We start from the raw sequence: 23,873 nt of genomic DNA on the forward strand, positions 1-23,873 counted from the left end.
GGCGGAGGTGCTCAGCAGGGGTATCCGAGATCTGTCACACATCTACATAGATATTTGATCCCACAACTAAAATTACATCGTTATTTATCTTTCTGGAAGGCGGTGGGTGACACTTCCGTCTCTTGAAGAGCGATGGGTGATGGGTATCTCGGGTATCTGACACTTTATGGTGTTTTGGATACTTTGTCCCCCTCTGGTCTCTGTGGTTCCTCCTCACTAAGTGACCACACTATTCCCTAATGATATAACAGCTGGTGGGAGGAACCACTACAACCCGCAAGAGACGAGGATTCCAACAAACCCAACATGTCTGATCCCAGCAGTGTGCAGAACAAAAATTAAACCCACCGTCCACCTAAGAGGTAAGTATGAAATGTTCAGATTTAATAATGTAATGCATTAGCAAAATACTACAATTACCAATAATAGAGATAATGCTATAGCTGCTGGTAACCCAGCGTTGCTCCATACTTATTAGTGGATACATGTTTTTGTATTCAGGTCAGGTCTGAACAGAATTATGTAACATTTGGGGAAAAATATACAACCAAGAAGTCCAGAACTTGAGGCTATTAGAGCAAAAACCTCCACAGCCACCATGTATTTCCCTCTGGTGCTCAGATAGGCCGGGATCATGGCGATCCAGACACTGCAGAACACCAGCATGCTGAAGGTGATGTACTTGGCTTCATTAAAGCTGTCCGGTAATGTCCTGGCTAAAAAAGCGATAATGAAACTCACAGCGGCCAGAAGCCCCATATATCCCAGGACAGAGTAGAAGCCGATAACTGAACCCTCATTACACTGAATGATGACCTTCCCCCGATAAGAGTAAGTGTCCCGATCCTGGAAGGGAGGAGAAATAGACAACCAAGTGACACAGATTAAGACTTGAACCAGTGATAAGACACAAATGATAAAAGTCGGTAGTTTGGCTCCCATCCATTTCCTCCAGGGGCTCCCAGGTTTGGTGGCTTTAAAAGCAATACACACCATGATACTTTTGGCAAGAAGAGAAGAGACGGCAACTGAGAAGATGACACCAAAAGAGGAGACACGGAGCATGCAGGTCACATCTACTGGATGGCCGAGGAACAAGAAGACACAGAGGAAGCTCAGCATGATGGAGACCAGGAGAAGATAGCTCAGGTTCCGGTTATTAGCTTTAACAATGGGGGTGTCCTGGTAATGTATAAATATCCTCAATATTAAACCAGTCAGAAGACAACAGAGGATGGAGACAGCCGAAAATACTACAACAATGGTGTCATCAGTGTAGGAGAGAAATTCCACCAGTCTTGGAACACACCGATCCTTCTTCTCATTTGGCCATTCTTCATCAGGACATTTCATGCAGTTTTCACTGTCTGCAGGAAGAACAATACAAACACAATGAACATCGGGGTCAGAGCTTCAATCAGTGCATTTTAGGGCCTCAGGAAATGAGATTGGCCATCACTACATCAGGATTGATCGATTCTCACATATACAATATATCCCATAGTCTGTAGACTCTATAACTTTCACACAGATAATATACACCGATTTGGGGAATTTTCACCAGAGAAATGGGACAGAATACATTGCCCTAAATATATGAAGAAGAATCATTTATTTGCAACATTTTATAACCGAAACAAAGCAAAATGTGTCTGAGTGATTGTCATTCAAAGTGTGAGAGTGCTGAAAGCTGAAAATTGGCCTGGACAGGAAGGAGGTGAAAGTGTTTGGTATTGAAGGGGTTAAACACATCAGAATCAGGTGTCCCAATACTTTTGGTAATACAGTTTCTGTAATGGATCTGATCAGTCTTTACATTTCAGCTGTTTTGGGAGAGGAGAAGTTTTCTTTGTGTTCTATTGTCTTCAATGCTCCATCAGTTGGGGGGGGGGGGGGCGGCAGACAGACCTGACCATGTACCCTAGACTCCTAATATTGCACATGTACAATGATCACACTGAAGGAAAGCTTACGTAATGTCTAGAGCACCTTAAATACTTCACTAGGTATTGGCACATCTCCTATAACTAATGCTGCCAGGTAATTTACTTTCTACAGGAAGTAGTGTCCTCTGAGAATCGGTAATTGCCCTTCATACTCACCTGTAACTATTTTGATCTGCTCTATCTCAGGGTTGGTCATCGAGGTCCTTTCCTTTGATCTTTTTTAGCACTTCAGACTCTTGGATACACCAAGTACGTCCCCTCCCACTCAGTTCAATAAGGGTGATGGTGATTATGGAGGTATAGTCCAGCATTACTGATCAATTGTAGACCTGCACTGATGGGAATGGGTGTCCTGGATCTGTTGCAGTGCATATAATCCTATAGATAAGAGTTTTTGCCTCTCTTTCTCTCCCTCTCCCCTTCCTTCTGTACACCCCCCCCTTGCTGCCCCCCCCGCTCCATCCTTTTCCCCATCCCCTTTTCCAACTCCTGCCCCCTCCCCTTCCTCCCCTTTCTCCCCCCCTCTTCTTCTTCCTCCCCCCCTTTTTTTTCTTTTTTTTTCTCTTCAGGCACTGTACATCCTGGAGCAGACTCCAATCAGTTATGGAGTATTTCAAGTCTAGCTTAATATGGAACCTGCAGGCAGAGGGTTACCCTTAGACTATCAAAGTTACCGAAAGCTTCCATAAGTCTTTGAGGCACTATTCTTCTTGTTTAATGATTTAAAGTTGAAGTCACTTGTTATATGTTGTACGTTTTTTTTTTTTTTCGCTTCTGTCCCCACTCAGCGGTCCCATTTGGGCCCTCGCTGACACACCAGCTCCCCCTTCTATAGGTGGAATAATATCTCTATCTCCACCTCTGGTACATCCCTAGACCCCATACCCTCCTTCCCTTAACTCTTTTCACACATTTTCTTCTATCTCCCCTCCTCCTCCCCCCCCTCCCCTTTTCTTTTTTTTTCCTTTCCCGTCCCTGTCCCTCCCACAAGCCTTTGACCCCTCCTACCTTGTCTCTCCCCCCTACTCCTTCTTCTGGAGCTGAGGAGGGGCCACTTCCCCCCTCACTGATTCTCCTCCCCGGCTGACCGAGTTCCACACCCATCGATCTACCAAACTATCCGAGGTTTTTTCCTGCTTAATCGCTCCATAATAGCCATGAGAAAGAACGTGGCGCCCACTCCACTCCTGTCCTTGAGGTGTGTGTCGTTGAACGTGAAGGGCCTTAATCTCCCCGAAAAGAGGTCTCAAATCTTAACCTCCCTGACCAAACATAAAGCCCACTTCATTTTCCTTCAGGAAACTCATCTCCGCTCTGACGTGGTCCCTAAACTATCTAATCACATCTACCGTACAGTAGTTTACGCCACTAAAACAGAAGCTAAAACAAAGGGTGTCTCTATCTTAATCTCTAGACATGCCAACTTCCACCAGACTGACTCCCTTGTCAATCCAGAAGTCAGGTTTGTTTTTATCAAAGGCACATATGCCTCAAGACCTGTTACACTCGCCAACATATACTCCCCCAATGAATGCCAGGTTCCCTTTTTTTAGGAATATTTGCGACCTTATCTCCTCTTTTCAATCAGGCCTGGTTCTACTGGGAGGAGATTTCAATGTTCCCCTGAACCCGGTTTTAGACTCCTCTTCGGGAACCTCCTCCTTGCCATACCAAGCCCGTAAGGCAAATTAAACTGCAGTTACAAAACTTAACACTTCACGACGCCTGGCGCACTATGTTCCCCTCTGAGAGGGACTATACTTTTTACTCAGCACCACATGGTAAATATTCAAGAATAGACTATTTCTTTCTTTCCCAATCAGACTTACCCCTCCTCAATCAAACAACTATAGAACCAATGTTCCTTTCCGACCATCACCCCATCACCCTTACCTACCCCGAGTCCTGCACCAGAACTAAAACCTGGAGATTTAACCCCTCTCTACTTATTGACCCAGCGACCTTAGACTATTTGAAAACATGTCTGCATCTGTATTTCGAGGAAAATACTACCCCTGACATCTACACTGTGACCCTGTGGGAAGTGCATAAATGTGTAATTCGCTGTGACCTTATCACAGTAGCAGGGAAAGCTAAGAGGATCCACCAAGAAACCATTTCCTCCCTGATCAGGAAAATGAAATATCCCACAAACAGTCGCACGCGCAGTCCACACTACAAGATTTGTTACATTCCCGTTCTCTCCTCTTGGAGGAATTAGGCAAACAAACTAGGAGACGCTATATCCTCGGTCAAAGAGTCTTCTACGAGCATGGGAACAAAAGCGGGTGCCTTTTGGCTCGCACAATCCAAGCTTCCAAATCTTCATCTACAATTCACCACTTGCGAAGCGCTCACGGAACACTCTTGTCCAGGAACGATGATATAGCTAAAGAATTTGAGAACTTTTACTCTAATTTAAATAATGTGCAACAAACTCACCCGGGCTTAACTCCGTCGGCCACACGCACAGATCGCATTAAAGAATTTCTCTCACAATACTCTCCAAATCCAAAATTCCCCCAACAAGCCCAGGACATGGAGACCCCCCTTACTTTAGGAGAACTGGAGCTAGAAATTGAAGGTGTGTTTATGGCACATGTAGCTGTAATTCCCGAAGGAAGGCAAGGATCAGGGCAGGACTTACCATTGGGCTTGACTGGGCTCAAGCCCATGGGCCCCACCCTTTTACGTTTTAAATATCTTCATATTCCTTACAATTTCATTAGCACTTTATCAATTTTTATTGCTTTTATTAATCTCCTGGTTCGTTTTTAATTATTACATTGTTTCCTGTGTATATGGTTGTTTCCGCACATCTGGCCACTTCCCTTAAGCGTGTGTGTGTGTGTGTGTGTGTGTGTGTGTGTGTGTGTGTGTGTGTGTATGTATGTATGTATGTATGTGTGTGTGTATATATATATATATATATATATATATATATATATATATATATATATATATATATATATATAATCTGACCTTGTGAATGGTCAGCTAGATCGGATGAAACAGCTGATGCTGTGAAACACGTCATCTCATTGGCCACAATGTCACTTGTGGTCCGTGGTGTTTTGCGTTCCACCTTGGAATGCACTTTTGGCCACTGTCTTCCGGTTCACGGATGCCATCGATACTGCATGGCGTGCAGCGCCTACACTGCCCTGGAGACATGCAGAGTGTGGAGAAGAGTTACCATCACCACCGCTCATCATCCTCCTGCGGTGCCTCTGAGAACGATCGCTTACATCGTGAACCCAAGACGAATACCAGTACAGTATCCCCCACTTATACGCTTATATGTTTTCTACTTTTGTGAGTAGCCATTTGGCTGTTTTGTCTTGTCCAATTAAACAGAAGTTCTTTAATACTGCACTCAGTCTGGCACACCTTATCCTTTTCTATTTCTGTTTTATAGAGCTGTGCCTCGCTCTCCAGGTTGCAGCCATCAAGCACTAATGACTGTTCTTATACATGATATTTGGGACTATTTAAGGACTATATAGAATTGTTCCTTTTGCAATCTCTCCTTTTCTCTTATCTTGAGGCTTTCTGATTGGTTATTGGCAGTTATGTATCATTTTGTTCTATTTAAAGTAATGTATAGAAGGTAGGGCCAAAAGTGACTCAAGTCCAGGGGCCCCCACCACCCTAAGTCCTGCCCTGGCAAGGACCCTACCCAAGTTTCAAACTAAAGGCCTATCTCCCTCTTAAATGTGGATATTAAAATCTATGCGAAAATCTTGGCCAACCGACTGCTCCCTTTGATTCCCGAGCTTATTTCCTTAGATCAGGTGGGTTTTGTCCCTGGTAGGGAGGCCAGGGACAATATCATTCGTACCCAGAACCTCCACCACTGGCTCACATCCTCCAAGACACATGGATTTTTCCTCTCTCTTGATGCAGAGAAGGCATTCGATAGAGTGGCCTGGGATTATTTTCGGGAAGTGCTAGGGGCAATAGGTCTGGCACCCCACATGCTCTCACACATGCTGACCTTATACTCAAACCCCTCAGCTAAAGTGAGGGTTAACGGCTGCCTATCGGATGCCTTCTCCATCAGTAATGGCACACGTCAGGGCTGTCCTTTGTCCCCCCTAATTTATATTTTAACTCTGGAGCCCCTTCTCAACAGAATTAAAGCCAACTCCGACATTGGGGGTCTGACAGTGGGGGGAGAGAATTTAAGGTCGCTGCCTTTGCAGACGACATCTTGTTGTCCCTGAAATCCCCCCACATGTCATTGCCCAATTTATTGAAAGATCTTGAGCTCTTTGGTAGTTTGGCCAATCTCAAGATCCATTACTCAAAATCCCAGGCTCTGAATGTATCGCTTCCTACTCGGGAGGTTCTTCATTGTCAAGAGGCTTTCCCTTTCCGATGGGAGAGGGAGGTGATAACGTACTTGGGAATCCGAATCACCGACCGGCTGTCAGACCTCTATATGTCTAACTTTCACATAGCCCTTTCCAGAATTCAGACTCATTTCAAGGAGTGGATGGGCTTGAATGTTCCCTGGTTTGGTCGTTCTGCACTGATTAAAATTATCATTCTTCGGAGACTACTTTACCTTATGCAAACTATCCCCATCCACCTCACCCCAGCTTTTTTCTCTACCTATCGCAAAGCCTGCTATGCTTTTATCTGGAAAAACTCCCCACCTCGCATAAAGTACTCTCGTCTTACGCTTCTGAAAAAGGAGGGAGGCATAGGCCTGCCAGACCTATATAAATATTACCTGGCATGTCCTCTCACTAGGATAGTGGACTGGAACGTACACACCACCAGAAAGACCTGGGTGTCACTGGAAAAATCTCTTGTACCAGGCTCTTTACATATACTGCCCTGGTTAGATCGCAAAACTGGCCACAGGCGACCGTCACCCATCCTCTAATCTATCCTTCTCTTTTGGCCTTTCGTGGATCGATGGGGTCCGGGTTGTCTACCTCAGTGCCAGGTCCTTTAACTTCTCTAAGAGAGAACCCAGCTTTTCCCCCGGGGGACTCTCGCTCCTTTTTGCTCCACGAGTGGCCACAAGATGATGTCCTAGCTATCCACTTTTTCTTGAAAAGAACCCCTCTTACCTTCGAGAACCTGGTAAATATCTCTAAAACTGCTTCTTTCTCCTTTTGGTCATGTAGGCAAATTCGTAATTTTATCTCGACCAACTCACACCAGTCCTGTTGGACCAGACAACTCACTCCCTTCGAATCCATTTGTCACCAAAAAACAATGCAAAGGCACCTAATATCCACCCTCTATGCTCTTCTCTCATCCTCATCGACCCTCCCTCAAGCTTACTCACAGACGGTGTGGGACAGAGATTTTCAAACGCCCCTCACCATGGAAATGTGGGAAACCATCTATGAATATGCTCACAAGTGCTCTCTAAATGTAGCCATCCAGGAAAATAGTTACAAAATTGCCACAAGATGGTACAGGACCCCCTCAAGGCTCCATACATTTTCCCCTTCCATCCCCAACACCTGTTGGAGGTGCGGAAGACAAGAAGGAACTATGCTCCATGTCTGTTGGGCCTGCGAGCGCCTTCAACTCATTTGGAGAGAGGTTAGCGAAATTATTTCACATGTCACCACATATACCTTGGATTACACCCCCGCACAATTTCTCCTGCATCACACGTCTTTGTCAAAGAAAAAAATACTATAAGTCATTGGCTATGCATATGGTGAATGCTGGAGAACGCTAGGAGAATAACCAAAATAAAAGAAATGGAGGAAATGATCCACATTTCACAGGAAAGAACACACAAATTCTCAGTCACCTGGTCGTGTTGGATCCACTTCACGACCTCTGAACGCTTTCATAAATATGTATCATAATTGAAGACACATGAATTCTGCTCCTAACTGTGGGCTCTTAGCGGCCGGAGGGATGGGGTGGGGAATGGCCCTTCCGAGGGGCATCAGTGGCGGTTCCCACTTGACCTTCTCCCACCCTGACCCCTTCCCTCTCCTCCCCCCCCCCTTTTTTTTTCTTTTTGCAATGTTCTCCCTCCTCTCCCTGCATGACCTGCTTTTGCTATTTTGACATTTCTATCCTTCTTAAAAAAATTTAAAAAAACATAAAATGTTTGGGAGTTTTGAGTAATTAGATGATTTTTTCCATGTAGGAGAGGAGTGCCGGAATCGCTCTATAAAAGGATAAAACACGGGGATGACAGAGATGTACAGTACTTCATAAAGACAAATACAAACCTTACCAGAAATGCTGGAGATCTCTCCTTCTGGACATGAGACACACTCATAGCAACATTTATAAATTGAAGATCCAAACTTTTTTCTGGTGCCGGGAATACAGGGATCCGAACATCGAGATACCGGAACCTGAAATCAGATATTATTATTATTATTATTATTATTATTATATTTTAAAGATCCATCATATTTCATGAGGCTTTTCAAAAGTGTTACAAATGAGGTTTGGCTTTGCCTTCACCATGGGGTCAAGTAGAATTCTTCAGGTTGGTTATCCAATCAGGCGGGGGGCTTCAGCAACCTGTAGATTGCGGACAAGTGACTGGTGGATCGGGGTTTGGGTTTGCTGACCCGCCATTTCAGAGCACTAAGGGACTCCTTATAAAGTTGGAGGTGCAGTAAGGACCAAGAGCCGCATAATCCGATGTCTCCTCTGTAGTGTCGGCTCCTGTCCCATGCCAAGTGACACCGACTGCACTCCACCTCTAATCCCGGCTAGTGGTCTCCAGAGTGGTGCCAGCAGCAGAAAGAAGAGATCTTCAGGTCAATGTGAAGCAATACACCAAGCATTTTAGTATAGGGCTGCTTTCACAGTGATGTGCTGCGGTTTACCCACACCGTGGGTGTGCAGTGTACCTGAAGCTTTCCTGGGGGTTTGCTGCACTTAGCCATAGACTTCTATTATATCCTGCGGGTTTACTTCACTTATCCATAGACTTCTATTAAATCTTGAGTGTGTGGTGCATTTCTGAATGCAGGAGGTTTTTATACACTTTCAGAAAGTGTCCCACACCTGCAGGATATAAAAGAAGTCTATGGCAAAGTGCAGCAAACCCTGGAAAGTTGCAGATGCACTGCGCTGTACCCATGGTGCAGGTTAACTGCAGCACATCAGTGTGAAAGCAGCCTTATAGGGGCTCAGAACACTAAGGGTTAATTTACATTTGTAGTTTGGGGGGGTGGTAAAACCTTAAAGCTAAGATGTGTTTTTAACATCTAAACCGCGCCCCCTTTCGCTTGAATTTGACAGAAGTGTACACATATCACAGCCGTAGCAAGCGTTATAAGCCCTGCTATGGTGGGTGTAGCACCTGCCAAGCATGACCCATTTAAGTGAATGAGGCTGCTCTGTAAAGGTCCTACTACCTTGTGCAAAACAGCAAACAAAGGGTTAAAGCAGGCAGCGTTGTGTTGCTTTCTCACCACCCGCTTTAACCCCTTGGACCCCACACAAGCATGCAGTTACATGGTGCTTGCGGAGTGGCCCTGTTTACTTAAATAGGTTGCCATTGGCAGGCGGTAGCACCCACCAAAAGTGATTTGAGTGTGTCTGACAGGTGGTAAGGAAGCGATATGCACACAATTGTGATACAGTAGCACGGCAATTAGAGGTTTGAATCAGGTGTGAGGAGGAGACACTGGACGACACTGCCTGGTGATCTTTGACTTCTCCCGTGTTGTTCAGGTAGATCTCCACCTCTTTAAGGTTGTCTACCTCTGCAATCAGGGGTCAGTATTTTGGGGTATTCATTTATTTGGGGTGTTTATTATATGTAGCACCCGCCTAGATAGGTGCTAGAATGTAGTTAATTAATATAGTGGGGTCTCCTAATCCTACTGGATTTAAGGGGAGCCTATAATCTGGTGCGAATCCGTGCAGGCGATGAATGGAAGACGGCCTTTAACACCAAGGATGGTCATTACGAATGTCTTGTCATGCCTTTCGGCCTCAGGAATGCACCAGCCGTCTTTCAGAACTTCATGAATGACATTTTCAGTGACATGATAGGTCGCTTCATGCTTGTTTATTTAGACGATATTTTGATATACTCTCCCAATCGTGAAACGCATCAGAAGCATGTCTGCTCGGTATTAGCCTGACTAAAGACTCACTCCCCTTTTGTAAAGCCTGAAAAATGTTTTTCCATGTTAAACAAGTACCTTTCCTGGGTTACCTCATTTCTGACACAGGCCTCACCATGGACCCAGCCAAGGTTCAAGCCATTTTAGACTGGGCACCACCTTCAGACCCGAAGGCAGTTCAACGCTTCCTGGGCTTTGCAAATTTCTATCGAAAATGCATTAAGAACGTTGCCACCATTGCACATCCCATCACCTCTCTCACCAGGAAGACTCCTAGTACATTTAACCACTTCCCAACCAGCGCACGACGATATACGTCGACAGAATGGCACGGGCAGGCATATTGGCGTACATGTACGTCCAATATTCGTTGCCGCCGTGCCATCGGGAGCGCGCCGCCGGCGGCGCGCTCCCGCGCTGGTCGGGACCCCCGTGAGTCCGGTCGCGGGACCCGCGGACTCGATCGCCGCGAGCATCCCCGCGATCGTCTCACGGGACGGCCGAATGGAGGAAATGCTGTATAAACAACATTTTCCCATTCTGCCTAGCAACTAGTGACGCTGATCTCTGCTCCATGTGATTGGAGCAGAGATCAGTGTACACTAAATGAAAGCCCAACCCCCCCTCAGTTAGTAACACACCCCTAGAAACACTTAACCCCTACACTGCCACCCACTGGTTAACCCTTTCACTGCCAGTGTCATTTACACAGGAATCACTGCATTTATATAGCAGTGATTACTGTATAAATGACAATGGTCCCAAAATGTGTCAAAAATGTCCGATGGGTCCCCGACAATGTCGCAGTCACAATAAAAATCGCAGATCGCCGCCATTACTAGTAAAAAAAAAAATAATAAAAAATTATTAATAAAAATGCTATAAAACTATCCCTATTTTGTAAACGCTATAACTTTTGCGCAAACCAATCAATAATCGCTTATTGCGATTTTTTTTACCAAAAATATGTAGAAGAATACGTATCGGCCTAAATTGAGGGAAAAAAATGTTTTTTTATATATTTTTGGGGGATATTTATTATAACAAAAAGTAAAAAATAATGAGTTTTTTTCAAAATTGTCGCTCTATTTTTGTTTATAGCGCAAAAAATAAAAACCGCAGGGGTGATCAAATACCACCAAAAGAAAGCTCTATTTGTGGGAAAAAAAGGACGTAAATTTTGTTTGGAAGCCACGTCGCACGACCGCGCAATTGTCAGTTAAAGCGACGCAGTGCCGAATCGCAAAAAGTGGTCTGGTCTTTGACCAGCAAATTGGTCTGGTCTGAAAGTGGTTAAATGGACTACTGAAGCCCAGGCAGCCTTCACTCAGTTAAAGAAAGCCTTTACCTCTGCACCAATTCTACGCCATCCTGTTCCTGAGCTACCTTTTATTGTAGAGGTAGATGCATCTGAAGTAGGGGTGGGGGCGCTTTTGTTACAAAAAGATCCTGTAAGTGCTGCCATCCACCCTTGTGCCTTCTTGTCCCGTAAATATTCCCCAGCAGAACGCAATTATGATATAGGCAACAGAGAACTTTTGGCCATAAAGCTAGCTTTAGAGGAGTGGAGACATTGGCTGGAGGGAGCTCGCTATCCATTCATAGTTCTGACTGACCACAAAAACCTTGAATACATCCATTCTGCTAAAAGACTGAACTCGCGTCAAGCCAGGTGGTCATTGTTCTTCTCCAGATTTGACTTCACAATTTCTTATTTACCAGGTCCAAAAAACATTAAGGCTGATGCCTTGTCTCGCAGCTTTTTATCAGTCTCCTCCTCTGCTTCCTCCACAACCCATTATCTCTGAGGATAGGATTTTGGCTTTTACCCAGACTGACATCTCTGAGGTCTTGTTACCAGCACAGGCTGAAGCCCCTCCCTCCACTCCCTCTGGTATGCTCTTTGGGCCCCTGGCTCTTCGTTTGCAGGTATTGCAACAAGTACATGCATAAAAACCTGCAGCACATCCAGGGTTTAGACAAACTTTTGAGATTGTCTCTCGCAACCTCTGGTGGCCATCGCTTAGGCAGGATGTGTTAGCCTTCGTCCAGGCCTGTGAAGTTTGCGCCAGAAGCAAGAGCAGTACCTCTAAGCCCCCCGGTCTCCTTTGTCCTCTACCAATACCTACCTGTCCCTGGACCCATTTATCTATGGACTTTATCACAGACTTGTCTCTGTCCCCGGGATGTTCCACGATCTGGGTGGTGGTAGACAGGTTCAGTAAGATGGCCCACTTTGTTCCGCTTCCGAAGTTTCCATCTGCTAAAGAACTGGCATCTTTATTCATTAAACATATTTTCAGGCTCCATGGGGCACCAGGTAACATTGTCTCTGACCGTGGCTCTCAGTTTATAGCCCAGTTTTGGAAGGCCCTTTGCTCTCAGCTGGGGATTAAATTATCATATTCTTCAGCATATCATCCTGAGACAAATGGCCAAACAGAAAGGACTAATCAGACTCTAGAGAAGATGGTACGTTGTCTGATGGCCAAAGATGAGGTGGAGTGGGTCAACATCCTTCCATGGGCAGAGTTTGCCTTTAATAATTGTGCCAGCACATCTACAGGGACCTCTCCTTTCTTTTGTGTTTACGGGTTGCATCCTCGTGTGTGCTCCTTTGATCTTCCGCCCTCCGATGTTCCAGATGCCAACACCACTATTGAACATTTCTCCAAAATCTGGTCCGATGTAAATCATGCTATTTCTCGCTCTGTGCAGGCTTTTAAGAAAACTGCTGACAAGAAGCGCTCAAAGGCACCAGGATATAGAGTTGGTGACAAAGTGTGGCTATCATCTCGGAATCTGTCCCTGCATGTTCCATCTAAAAAGCTTGGCCCAAAATTCATCGGGCCTTATGAAGTTTCGGAGATTGTTAATCCTGTGTCCTACAGATTAAAACTTCCCCCATCCATGCGCATTCCAAACGTCTTTCATGTTTCATTGTTGAAACCTGTTCATTCCAGCCTCCTAGTAAATGAACCAGAACCTGTGGATGTGTTGGATAGTCAAGATTATGAAGTGGCATTAATTCTTGATTCCAGACGAGTGCGCAATTCCTTACAATATCTCGTTCATTGGAAAGGGTTCAGCCCAGAGGATCGATCTTGGGTACCAGCTTGTGATCTTCATGCTGATCGACTTAAGAAGAAGTTCCATCTCCGTTATCCAAGTAAGCCTGGGGGTGCAGGAGCAACCCCTCGAGAAAGGGGGGTACTGTCAGTACTAGAATCCCTTTAGGACCCAGCACAACTCACCTGACACAGCCTGTGTCTGGGAAACAACAGTGATTGGCCAGCTCACGTTTAAATCACCTGTATCAGCATTCAGTCAGTGCTCGTGTTAGAGTTCACTTGTGTTTGATCCAGCTGATATTTGCTCTGTGTCTTTCGTGTTTGACCCGGCTTGTTTGACCCTCCTTGCTTGCTTCTGATTCGGTACCGCTTGGACTCTGATCTACCTGTGTATGACCCAGCTTGCCTACACTACTCTTTTCCTGATTCTACTAGTACCCTCATCTGCAGCAGTGAACCACAAGATCCAGCAATCATCTATCCTCATCTACAGCAGTGAACCACAAGATCCAGCAATCTTCTATCCTCATCTACAGCAGTGAACCACAAGATCCAGCAATCATCTATCCTCATCTACAGCAGTGAACTACAAGGTCCAGCAATCATCTATCCTCATCTACAGCAGTGTACTACAAGGTCCAGCAATCATCTACCTTCATCTGCAGCGGTGTACTACAAGTCCCAGCTGACCTGCTCTGCTTAGACCTGCTCATGGTATGTGCTTTGAACTCTTTGTATAATCAGCACACCTGAACTGTTACTTGTTATCTGCTCCTAGCCTGACACCTCCATCATCCATAAATGAAAGAAGTTTGGAACAACCAGGACTCTTCCTAGAGCGGGCCGCCTGGCCAAACTGAGCGATCGGGGAGGAAGAGCCTTAGTCAGGGAGATGACCAAGAACCTGATGGTCACTGTGACAGAGCTCCAGCATTTCTCTGTGGAGAAAGGAGAACCTTCCAGAAAAACAACCATCTCTGCGGCACTCCACCAATCAGGCCTGCATGGTAGAGTGGCCAGACAGAAGCCACTCCTCAGTAAAAGGGACATGACAGCCAAAAGGCACCTGAATGACTCTCAGACCATGAGAAACAAAATTCTGTGGTCTTATAAAACAAATATTGAACTCTTTGGCCTGAATGGCAAGCGCCATGTCTAGAGCAAACCAGGCACAGCTCATCACCTAGCCAATACCATCCTCACAGTGAAGCATGGTGGCGGCAGCCTCATGCTGTGGGGATGTTTGTGAGCAGCAGGGATTGGGAGACTAGTCAGGATTGAGGGAAAGATGAATGCAGCAATGTACAGAGACATCCTTGATGAAAACCTACTCCAGGGTGTTCTGAACCTCAGATTGGGGTGAAGGTTCATCTCCCAACAGGACAATGACCCTAAACAATCAGCCAAGATAACAAAGAAGTGGCTATGGGAGAGCTCTGTGAATGTCCTTGAGTGGCCCAGCCAGAGCCCAGACTTTAACCCAATTGAATATCTCTGGAGACATCTGAAAATGGCTGTGCCCCGACCCTCCCCATACAACCCGAAGGAGTTTGAGAGGTCCTGCAAAAAAGAATGAGAGAAACTGCCCAAAAATAGGTGTGCCAAGCTTGTAGCATCATACTCAAAAAGACTTGAGGCTTTAATTGGGGCCAAAGGAGCTTCACCAAAGTATTGAGCCAAGGCTGTGATTCGTCTGTACATGGGAGGAGGTTGTGATACTTCTGTACATGGGAGGAGCCTGTGATACTTATGTACATGGGAGGAGCCTGTGATATTTATGTACATGGGAGGAGTCTGTGATACTTATATACATGGGAGGAGCCTGTGATACGTATGTACATGGGAGGAGCCTGTGATACTTATGTACATGGGAGGAGCCTGTGATACTTATGTACATGGGAGGAGCCTGTGATATTTATGTACATGAGAGGAGTCTGTGATACTTATATACATGGGAGGAGTCTGTGATACTTATATACATGGGAGGAGTCTGTGATATTTATATACATGGGATTTTTTTAATACATTTTAAAGATTTCAAACAAACTTCTTTCACATTGTCATTATGGAGAATTGTTTGTAGAATTTTGAGGAAAATAATGAATTTAATACATTTTGGAATAAGGCTGTAACATAACAAAATGTGGAAAAAGTGAAGCGCTGTGAATACTTTCCGGATGCTCTGTACTGAACATAAAAATAAGGAATAGGGAACATGCATCTAATCTAGATATTTCACTCACAGCTGTGCAATGTATGCTCAGTAGAATTGAAATTCTGACAAATTTGTCATTATTCAGACATTCAGATGTATTTTAATTTCTGAATTACAATAATATTGCATTTAAACTAATCCGAAATAATGAATCAAAATTTTTGACGAAATTCTAATTCAAATAGTTTTCTAATTGTATTTGAACAGTATTCTAATCAAATTGAATTCAAATAGTTTTCAAATTTGAGTTTCCAAAGAAAATAAAATAGAATAGAAAATACAGGAATAGAAAAAAATATAATAAAATAGAAAATAATAGAAAATAAAATAATACAAAATAATAGAGTAAAACAGAACAGAATAGAAAATAAAAGAATAATAAATAGAATAGAAAAAAAAGGGATAGAACAGAAAATAAAAGAATAGACTAAAACAGAACAAAATAAAATAGAAAATAAAAAAACTGAATAAATTGGAATAAAGAATAAAGGAATAAACTTGAATAAAAAAATAAAATAGAACAAAATACAATAAAAAGAATATAACCATCTTATGACATTTTAATTTTGAATAGAATAAATTCAAATAGAAAAGAATATAATAGAATAGAAAAAAATGGAATAGAAAATAATAAAATAGAAAATACATTTATATAAAAGAATAAAACTGAATAATCAATAGCAAAGAATAGTAAAGAATAGAAAGAATATACAAATATAACCATTTTCTGAAATTCTAATTTGGAACAGAATAGATAATAATATATGTAGCACTGACCCCCGAAGGAGCTGCTCGATTGATTTGGACCTGCACTCTGCTAATGAACCCCCACTGACTTGGCTCAGTCCCCTTGACACAGCTGTGGTGCGATGTTGGTGTGGAATGAAGTGGTGAGACACAACCCCACAATACACAATACAATGACAATATACCTGTATTATCACCTGGGTATCCAATGGCTGGGAGAAGAACAATACTCCACACAAAAATACTTAACCAAAAGTATATTTTACTGTAGTTATGATAATAAGGTGGTTACAATAATTGTGCTGTCACATCAACATAACATGACAGGACAATGAATCTGAACAACAAATGAATATAGTGTAACTACAAGGGAGCTCCCCCTACTTTAATAGCTAGCTGCAAGATCTTGCAATAATACGCAGTCTTTAATCTTCTTTTCTTCTGCTAGCTATACCGGTTTGTAGTAACTTTTATTACAAAGAGTAAAGAGTGAGGATTAACGGAAAAGAAAGATCCTGGTTCTGTTTCTTTAGATGCTTCAATTAGTGTTTTCTCTACTATAGCACAGTGTTAAGATGCAGTGAAGATTAGGCCTTAAGCCCGCCTAATGTCAGTCTCTGTGAGATCCTGTTCCGTGGGACTACAGGCCCCAGCAACACTGTGTATGAGTCTAACTGAATGCTAGTGCGTAATAAACTGTTGGCCGCAGCCCGCTCACCAACTGGATCTGAAGTTCTGTACCACAGTTCTGGTCTGGTGCACTGTGTCTTGCTTCCTGCCGGCTGGCTCCGTTACACCGCTCCGCTGGGTGAACCGGGTTCCTCTGATGCTTCAATAAGTGTCTCTAGATCTTTCCCGATCCGGTCACTATGTTTCTCAAATAATGATTCACAAAGTCTGTTTTAGCTGTGCTCCGCAATGGCTGTAAGCCGCTCCCTCTGGAGACCTCCTCACAGGTCCTTACAGGCAGGCCATGCATCCAGAAGAGACCTAAGATGGCTGTGCGGGGTCCTTTTATATCCTACCTAGCATGCATTGCAAGAGAGGGTGTCCATGGGTAGGTCACCTGGCATTCTGGGTAGGTAGGTCAAATAGCCAAAGTAAATAACAGTCACTCCCTGTGTTTAGTTCAGTGCTTTGGAAAAAGAAAGTCATCTGAGTACACTTTCTGTATTTGGTCGCTAAGTTATAGCATTGTCCATAGACTTTCATTGTAAAAAATTGACATTGCATTAGTAGGCAAAAATATCAGCGCTATCTATAATATAATAGAAAAGAAAAGAATAGGGTAGAAAAAATTGAATAGAATGGATTAGAAAGAATATAACAATCTTCCAAAATTCTAATTTTAGAATAAAATAGATTTGATTTTGAATGGAATTAGAAAAATTTGAATCGATTAGAATTCAAATAAACAAAATTAATTCTGAAAATGAATTAACAAATTAAACAAATTTAACTAAATGGATTTATGTAAATAACGTATCGAAACAAAATCTATTTTTCCGTTCTGCAGATGTTTAATGCTCAGTGCTTTTTGTGAAATGTTCTACTATAATAAATAATATGAAACTAAATCACAAATCCATTCCCCACAACGGAAAGAGTCTCTCTGAACCCACTACCACTATGTCTGGGAAATGGTAGTCATTACGATGTCTGTTTATGTAACAGAGAAAAGTTGTGATCTTCGGGATCACGGCTGATCTCTGGTGTGTAGCGGTTTATGTAGCCAAGATGAGGAGAACATGTTCTCGGTCACCACAATACATGACCGTTCTGTCACTAACGGCTAGTTTATGCTAGTGAGATCCGTTGATCAGATGATCTCACTGGCCATTACTTTGAAATATCTCCATCTCAGATACTCCAGCTCAGAGGAGAGAAGTTTATGCAATTAGAGGAAGAAGACTTCTTCTGGACCATGGACACTAGAGATTTGAACATGATGATCACAATTGTATGCATTCTATAACAGAACCAAAGTGTCACTTTAAAACATACAAGAAATGTAATATACACTCACCGGACACTTTATTAGGTCCCCCTTGCTAGTAGCGGGTTGGACCCCCTTTTGCCTTCATTCTTCATGGCATAGATTTAACAAGGTAATCAAAACGTTCCTCAGAGATTTTGCTCCATAGCGACATGATAGCATCATACCGTTGCTGCAGATTTGTCAACTGCACATCCATGATGCCAATCTCCCTTTCTACCACATTCCAAAGGTGCTCTATTGGATGAGATGTGGTGAGTGTGGAGGCCATTGGAGGACAGTGACCTCGTTGTCCAGTGGTGAGATGATTGGAGCTTTGTGACATGGTGCATTATCCTGCTGGAAGGAGCCATCAGAAGATGGGGACACTGTAGTCATAAAGGGATGGACATGAGCAACAAAACTCAGGTAGGCCATGCCATTTAAACCATGCTCAGTTGGTACTAAGGGGCCCAAAGTCTACCAAGAAAATATCCCCCACACCATTACACCTCCAGCCAGAACCATTGATACAAGGCAGGATGGATCCATACACCAAATTCTGACCTCATCATCTGAAAGTTGCAGCTGAAATCGAGACTCATCAGACCAGGCAACATTTTTCCAAACTTCTGAAGCGGCCACAACCCTTGCTGGGTGGCCTTGACTTGTTGGGCTTACCAGTTACCTTCTCTTGGCCTGCTCTTCCACTTCTAGGGGTTCCCAGGGTTGATACCCAACGACTTGAACACTGATACGGATAAAGTCCTTTAACAAAGGTTTTGTTTTGCAATAGAGACATCCAATAACACAGCCTCTCATGGGAACAGAGGGCACCTTGAACTGCAGGTCTAGCAAAGTCTCTTATTCCACCCCGAGAGTAGCCACTCGCAGCTGGGTACTTCAAGGCTGAACAGATCTCTAGCCAGAGATCATGGCAGTCAGCACGTTGACTCAAAACTTGAAGTAATCCTATGAACGTATACAAGATGTACCTAAGGGTGAGCAGGAACCTTTTTCCTCAGTACCTGGAATGTTTCCCGTCTCCTCAATGGTACTGTAAAAAAGTGAATTTGTCAATGTCCTTCCCAACTTAGTAACCAGGCACTTCCCAGGATGCCACTTGTCGGCCCTCCTCTGAAGAGTCCTCCCCCAGTCACTTCCACGAGTTGTGGTGCCTCTCCAAGCTGAGAGCTCACCCGGACACCTTGAATCCTCCCCCAGTTACTGCTCTCTTCGGACCAGCGGGGTCCGAGACTCGGGAACAGACAAATCCCTACCCCAGACCAGGCAGGTCTATCAGGGGCATCTAACCAGAACATGTTGCGGGATGTCGAACATCCCATGACCGGGACCCCTCACGGGGCTACCACAGTCCTGGAACCAGAACAGACCACACGGGCCTCACAAGCTCCTCTCCTCAAACACGTGACCCCCACATCTTAAGTACCCCTTCCCAGACTCTTCAGCGGGCCCAGCACTCCCACTGATTGGTTCAGAGAAGGCTGATACTGAAACCGTCCCACCAGGCCTTGTTCTGGCCTGTCATGTGCACCTCACTGCTCATATGACCAGGCAGAACTTCCAACACAGCCCAGCCAGACTGATATCAAGGCCAGCCTAGGTAATTAACCCTCAGAACCCCTAATGTTCTGAGGCAAAAACTAAATTTACATGCGTATGACATTTTGTCCAAAATGTCATCCGCTATACATCCCCCCAGTCATTTAGACGATGTCCCCATCATCTAGGTAACAACTAGGGTAAAAATCCTTCACAAAAAAAATGAAGTAGTGCCCGAGTTTTTGTTTTGGGTGCTGGGGAAGGGAAAGAAGGGAAAACATGTTTAAACATTAACATTTATCACAATGACATATTCAATACTGTATGCATACCACCCAGCTAACTGTCTAAGCCCACCCAGACTCTGATGACCTTGACAGCCGATCTCGATACATGCTGAAAGAAATCATAATACAAAAGACAACTGAACACTATACACTCTGGTTTTGAAGAGCGAAATTCCATCATTGACACAACGGAATTTCCTCCTTCATAAGCACATGAATTATCTCTCTCACACGCTCTAATTGCTTGCGAAAGAAAAGTCTCTGCCTACTAGTGATGGCCGAACGGTTCGCCCGGCGGTCGTTTCGCGGCGAATTTCGGTCGTTCGCGGTCCGCTCGTTCGCTCGCCTATTGCCGTCGTTCGCCCCGGCGGACTTACGCGTTTAATGTGTAAAAGAACTTTGACCTATGATGACACATCTATCATGGGGTACAGGACAGCCAATTGAGACATGACAGCACATGGACACTTGGACATTCCCCCTAACCTATAAATACACCCGATCCGGTGGCCATTTTACATTCTTTCTTCTGTCACTATAGGGAAAGGTTGCTGTGTGGAGTAGGGAGAGATAAATCGCTAGCTATTTGGTACACAAAAGTTCTTTTCAGGACTGGTATAGGTGTTAGGTGTATATAGGTTTGCTGTGCTACTGATTGTTGCAGCAGCCTGAGTGTCTTTTGTCAGTTTAGAGAAAGGGAAAGCTACAGGGACAGCCAGATTAGTCGTCGTCATCATCATCATCATCATTAGCTGTTACTGTCAGGTCCACAAAAGAGCTATTCCAGTAACCACTAATCGTTCCAGTCTACTCTTTTTTGCCACTTTGTATAGGGACAGGAAGGAAGCAGTGTTGTCAGGCAGTGAGGGTCCGTTTAAAGACTTGCTGTTACTATTAGTTCCACAAAGGTTCTTTTCAGGACTGGTATCAGTGGTATGGTAATAGGCTTGTACACGTATAATATTCTTTCTTCCAAATATAGAAAGAATATTATACTTGACTGCTGCCCTTCTGCTGCAGTCTGCTAATCATTCACAACTCACTTGTTCCACAAAGCTCTTTATCAGGACTAGTAACTTGGTCTGTCTAGGGTGCTACAGTACATAGGGTTGAGTGCAGTACAGTCTGCTGTTCTGTAAGGACCGCTATCGGTCCACAATAGATAGGATTGAGGTGCACCACTGCTGACCGCTGCCCTATACTGCAGCAGTCCTTCATTGGTATAGGGACTGATGTACAGTCTGCTAATCACTAACACACAACCTGCTTGGTCCACAAAAGTTCCTATAAGGACTGGTAACTTGGTCTAGGGTGCTACAGTACATAGGGTTGAGTGCGGTACAGTCTGCTGTTCTGTAAGGACCGCTATCGGTCCACAATAGATAGGGTTGAGGTGCACCACTGCTGACCGCTGCCCTATACTGCAGCAGTCCTTCATTGGTATAGGGACTGATGTACAGTCTGCTAATCACTAACACACAACCTGCTTGGTCCACAAAAATTCTTATAAGGACTGGTAACTTGGTCTAGGGTGCTACAGTACATAGGGTTGAGTGCGGTACAGTCTGCTGTTATGTAAGGACCGCTATCGGTCCACAATAGATAGGGTTGAGGTGCACCACTGCTGACCGCTGCCCTATACTGCAGCAGTCCTTCATTGGTATAGGGACTGACGTACAGTCTGCTAATCACTAACACACAACCTGCTTGGTCCACAAAAGTGTATATATGCCCCTACCCTTCTCTTTGAAGAGGTTGAGCGGTGTCATATTTCTACTGGGGCTGTTTATGAGGGGATCACACCATCCCTGTGCTGTGCTGACTTACTCCTGGGGGTTCTTATTATGAGGGGATCACACCATCCCTGTGCTGTGCTGAGTTTCTCCTGGGCCTGCTTATTATGAGGGGATCACACCATCCCTGTGCTGTGCTGACTTACTCCTGGGCCTGCTTATTATGAGGGGATCACACCATCCCTGTGCTGTGTTGACGTACTCCTGGGGGTTCTTATTATAAGGGGATCACACCATCCCTGTGCTGTGCTGAGTTTCTCCTGGGCCTGCTTATTATGAGGGGATCACACCATCCCTGTGCTGTGCTGACTTACTCCTGGGCCTGCTTATTATGAGGGGATCACACCATCCCTGTGCTGTGCTGACTTACTCCTGGGGGTTCTTATTATAAGGGGATCACACCATCCCTGTGATGTGCTGAGTTTCTCCTGGGGGTTCTTATTATAAGAGGATCACACCATCCCTGTGCTGTGCTGAGTTTCTCCTGGGCCTGCTTATTATGAGGGGATCACACCATCCCTGTGCTGTGCTGACTTCCTCCTGGGGGTTCTTATTATAAGGGGATCACACAATCCCTGTGCTGTGCTGAGTTTCTCCTGGGCCTGCTTATTATGAGGGGATCACACCATCCCTGTGCTGTGCTGACTTACTCCTGGGGGTTCTTATTATGAGGGGATCACACCATCCCTGTGCTGTGCTGACTTACTCCTGGGGCTGCTTACGGTGCTGCTGTCAGTGCTGTATATCACGGTGCTGATGTCAGTGCTGTATGTCACGCTTCTGATGTCAGTGCCCTCTATCACGGTGCTGCTGTCAGTGCTGTATATCACGGCGCTGATGTCAGTGCTGTATGTCACGCTTCTGATGTCAGTGCCCTCTATCACGGTGCTGTTGTCAGATGCCTCTATCACGGTGCATGTGTCATTGCTGTATGTCACGCTGCTGGTGATCATCTCCTGCACCCTCTTCTTTGCCTACCCTGGTCCCTGACCTTCCCTCTCCTCCATTGCCTTCATGCGCTCCACAGTCCTGAATTGTCAGAACAATTTCCCATATAAAAAAAGAATGCTTGTAGTTATCGATCCCAAATTCACCTCATACATGTATTATGTCATTGGCCATGTGGTGGGACTATGTTTTCCCTGCTAATAATTACCTCGTAGCTGCAAATTCGACCTAAAGGTTTGAAACGTTCGCCTCCATTTGAAGTCAATGGGGCCCGCCGTGAACGTTCGGTTTCGCGAACGGTCGGCCTCGTTCGCGGTCCGCGTTCGCGAAACGTCCCGTCGGAGGTTCGGGCCATCACTACTGCCTACTACTACTACTTTTCTGCCGACTCACGCCACCTAGTGGTCAGAGCTGCTGTAACTGCAAGTTCCTTAACAAATGAACACATAGGCCAAAAGCCTGAAGAACTTGACATGCATCTTCCCGTAGACTACCTGTCTAACTACCTCAGAGTCTTTGTGGATTGCAGAAACACTGAAAAAATTTGAAGACACAAGGAAGCTCTCCTCTTCTTTCTGCAAAACTTCTCAAAGACTTGACTCCAGGAACAGCTCACCAATAGAACCTTGGGTCAGGTAGAGTCAGATCTTTCCCTTGAGCATAAACTCTATTAATGAAGTAAATGGTGCTCTCTTTATCCAATCGGCATATTATTACTTTGTCACTGTAGATGTGCCGACCGTAGCTCCAGTGTAACAAGCATCCTTTAAATCTGTCCGGAAGAACATCGCTAGCCATGACTCCGAGATCTTAGGCTAGCCTTGTACATTTTCCTCATATCACTTCCTTTTCAATGTCCATGACTTTGCCCAGTATGAGAGGGGGAAATTAAGTCCATACTCTGTTGCCACCTAGCTTATATAAAGTCTCAGGGGCTTAACAGCTCTGTCGTCCTCGGGCAGTAGGGATGAGCCGAACACCCCCCCCGGTTCGGTTTGCACCAGAACTTTTGAACGGACCCCAAATTCGTACGAACGTTAGAACCCCATTGAAGTCTATGGGACTCGAACGTTCGAAATTAAAAGTGCTAATTTTAACTGCTAATATGCAAGATACTGTCCTAAAAAGGGTTTGGGGACCTGACTCATGCCCCAGGGGACATGGGTCAATGCCTAAAATGTTTTTAAAAATTGACGTTTTGGCGGGAGCACTGTTTTTAATGACGATTAAAGTGAAAAAAAAAGTGA

At 44.5% G+C, this 23,873-nt stretch overlaps 1 protein-coding gene across 1 annotated transcript; it reads right to left on the reverse strand.

Annotated features, from left to right (window-relative positions):
- Positions 1 to 426: 426 nt before the first annotated feature.
- On the reverse strand, positions 427 to 23,424 carry LOC143956758 (vomeronasal type-2 receptor 26-like). The gene is made up of 3 exons (XM_077466943.1): positions 23,344 to 23,424; positions 8,170 to 8,293; positions 427 to 1,367 (listed from the first exon to the last, which is right to left on the reverse strand). Exons 1-3 carry the CDS (start codon positions 23,422 to 23,424, stop codon positions 475 to 477), a joined length of 1,098 nt encoding a protein of 365 aa, XP_077323069.1. The 3' UTR covers positions 427 to 474.
- Positions 23,425 to 23,873: the final 449 nt, after the last annotated feature.

This window comes from Lithobates pipiens, unplaced genomic scaffold (genome assembly GCF_037356315.1).
Source record: "Lithobates pipiens isolate NorthernLeopardFrog02 unplaced genomic scaffold, aLitPip1_a1.2 Scaffold_41, whole genome shotgun sequence".
In the NCBI taxonomy this organism is placed as follows: Eukaryota; Metazoa; Chordata; class Amphibia; order Anura; family Ranidae; genus Lithobates; species Lithobates pipiens.

What these genes read in the sequence shown, in the direction of transcription:
- LOC143956758 (XM_077466943.1), bottom strand. Translation starts at nt 23,424, where the DNA reads ATGGCTAGCGATGTTCTTCCGGACAGATTTAAAGGATGCTTGTTACAC. An exon ending in GGCACATCTACAGTGACAAA is followed by an intron (nt 8,294 to 23,343) that starts GTAATAATATGC and finishes ATCTGATTTCAG; the next exon opens with GTTCCGGTATCTCGATGTTC. An exon ending in AGAGATCTCCAGCATTTCTG is followed by an intron (nt 1,368 to 8,169) that starts GTAAGGTTTGTA and finishes TTCTTCCTGCAG; the next exon opens with ACAGTGAAAACTGCATGAAA.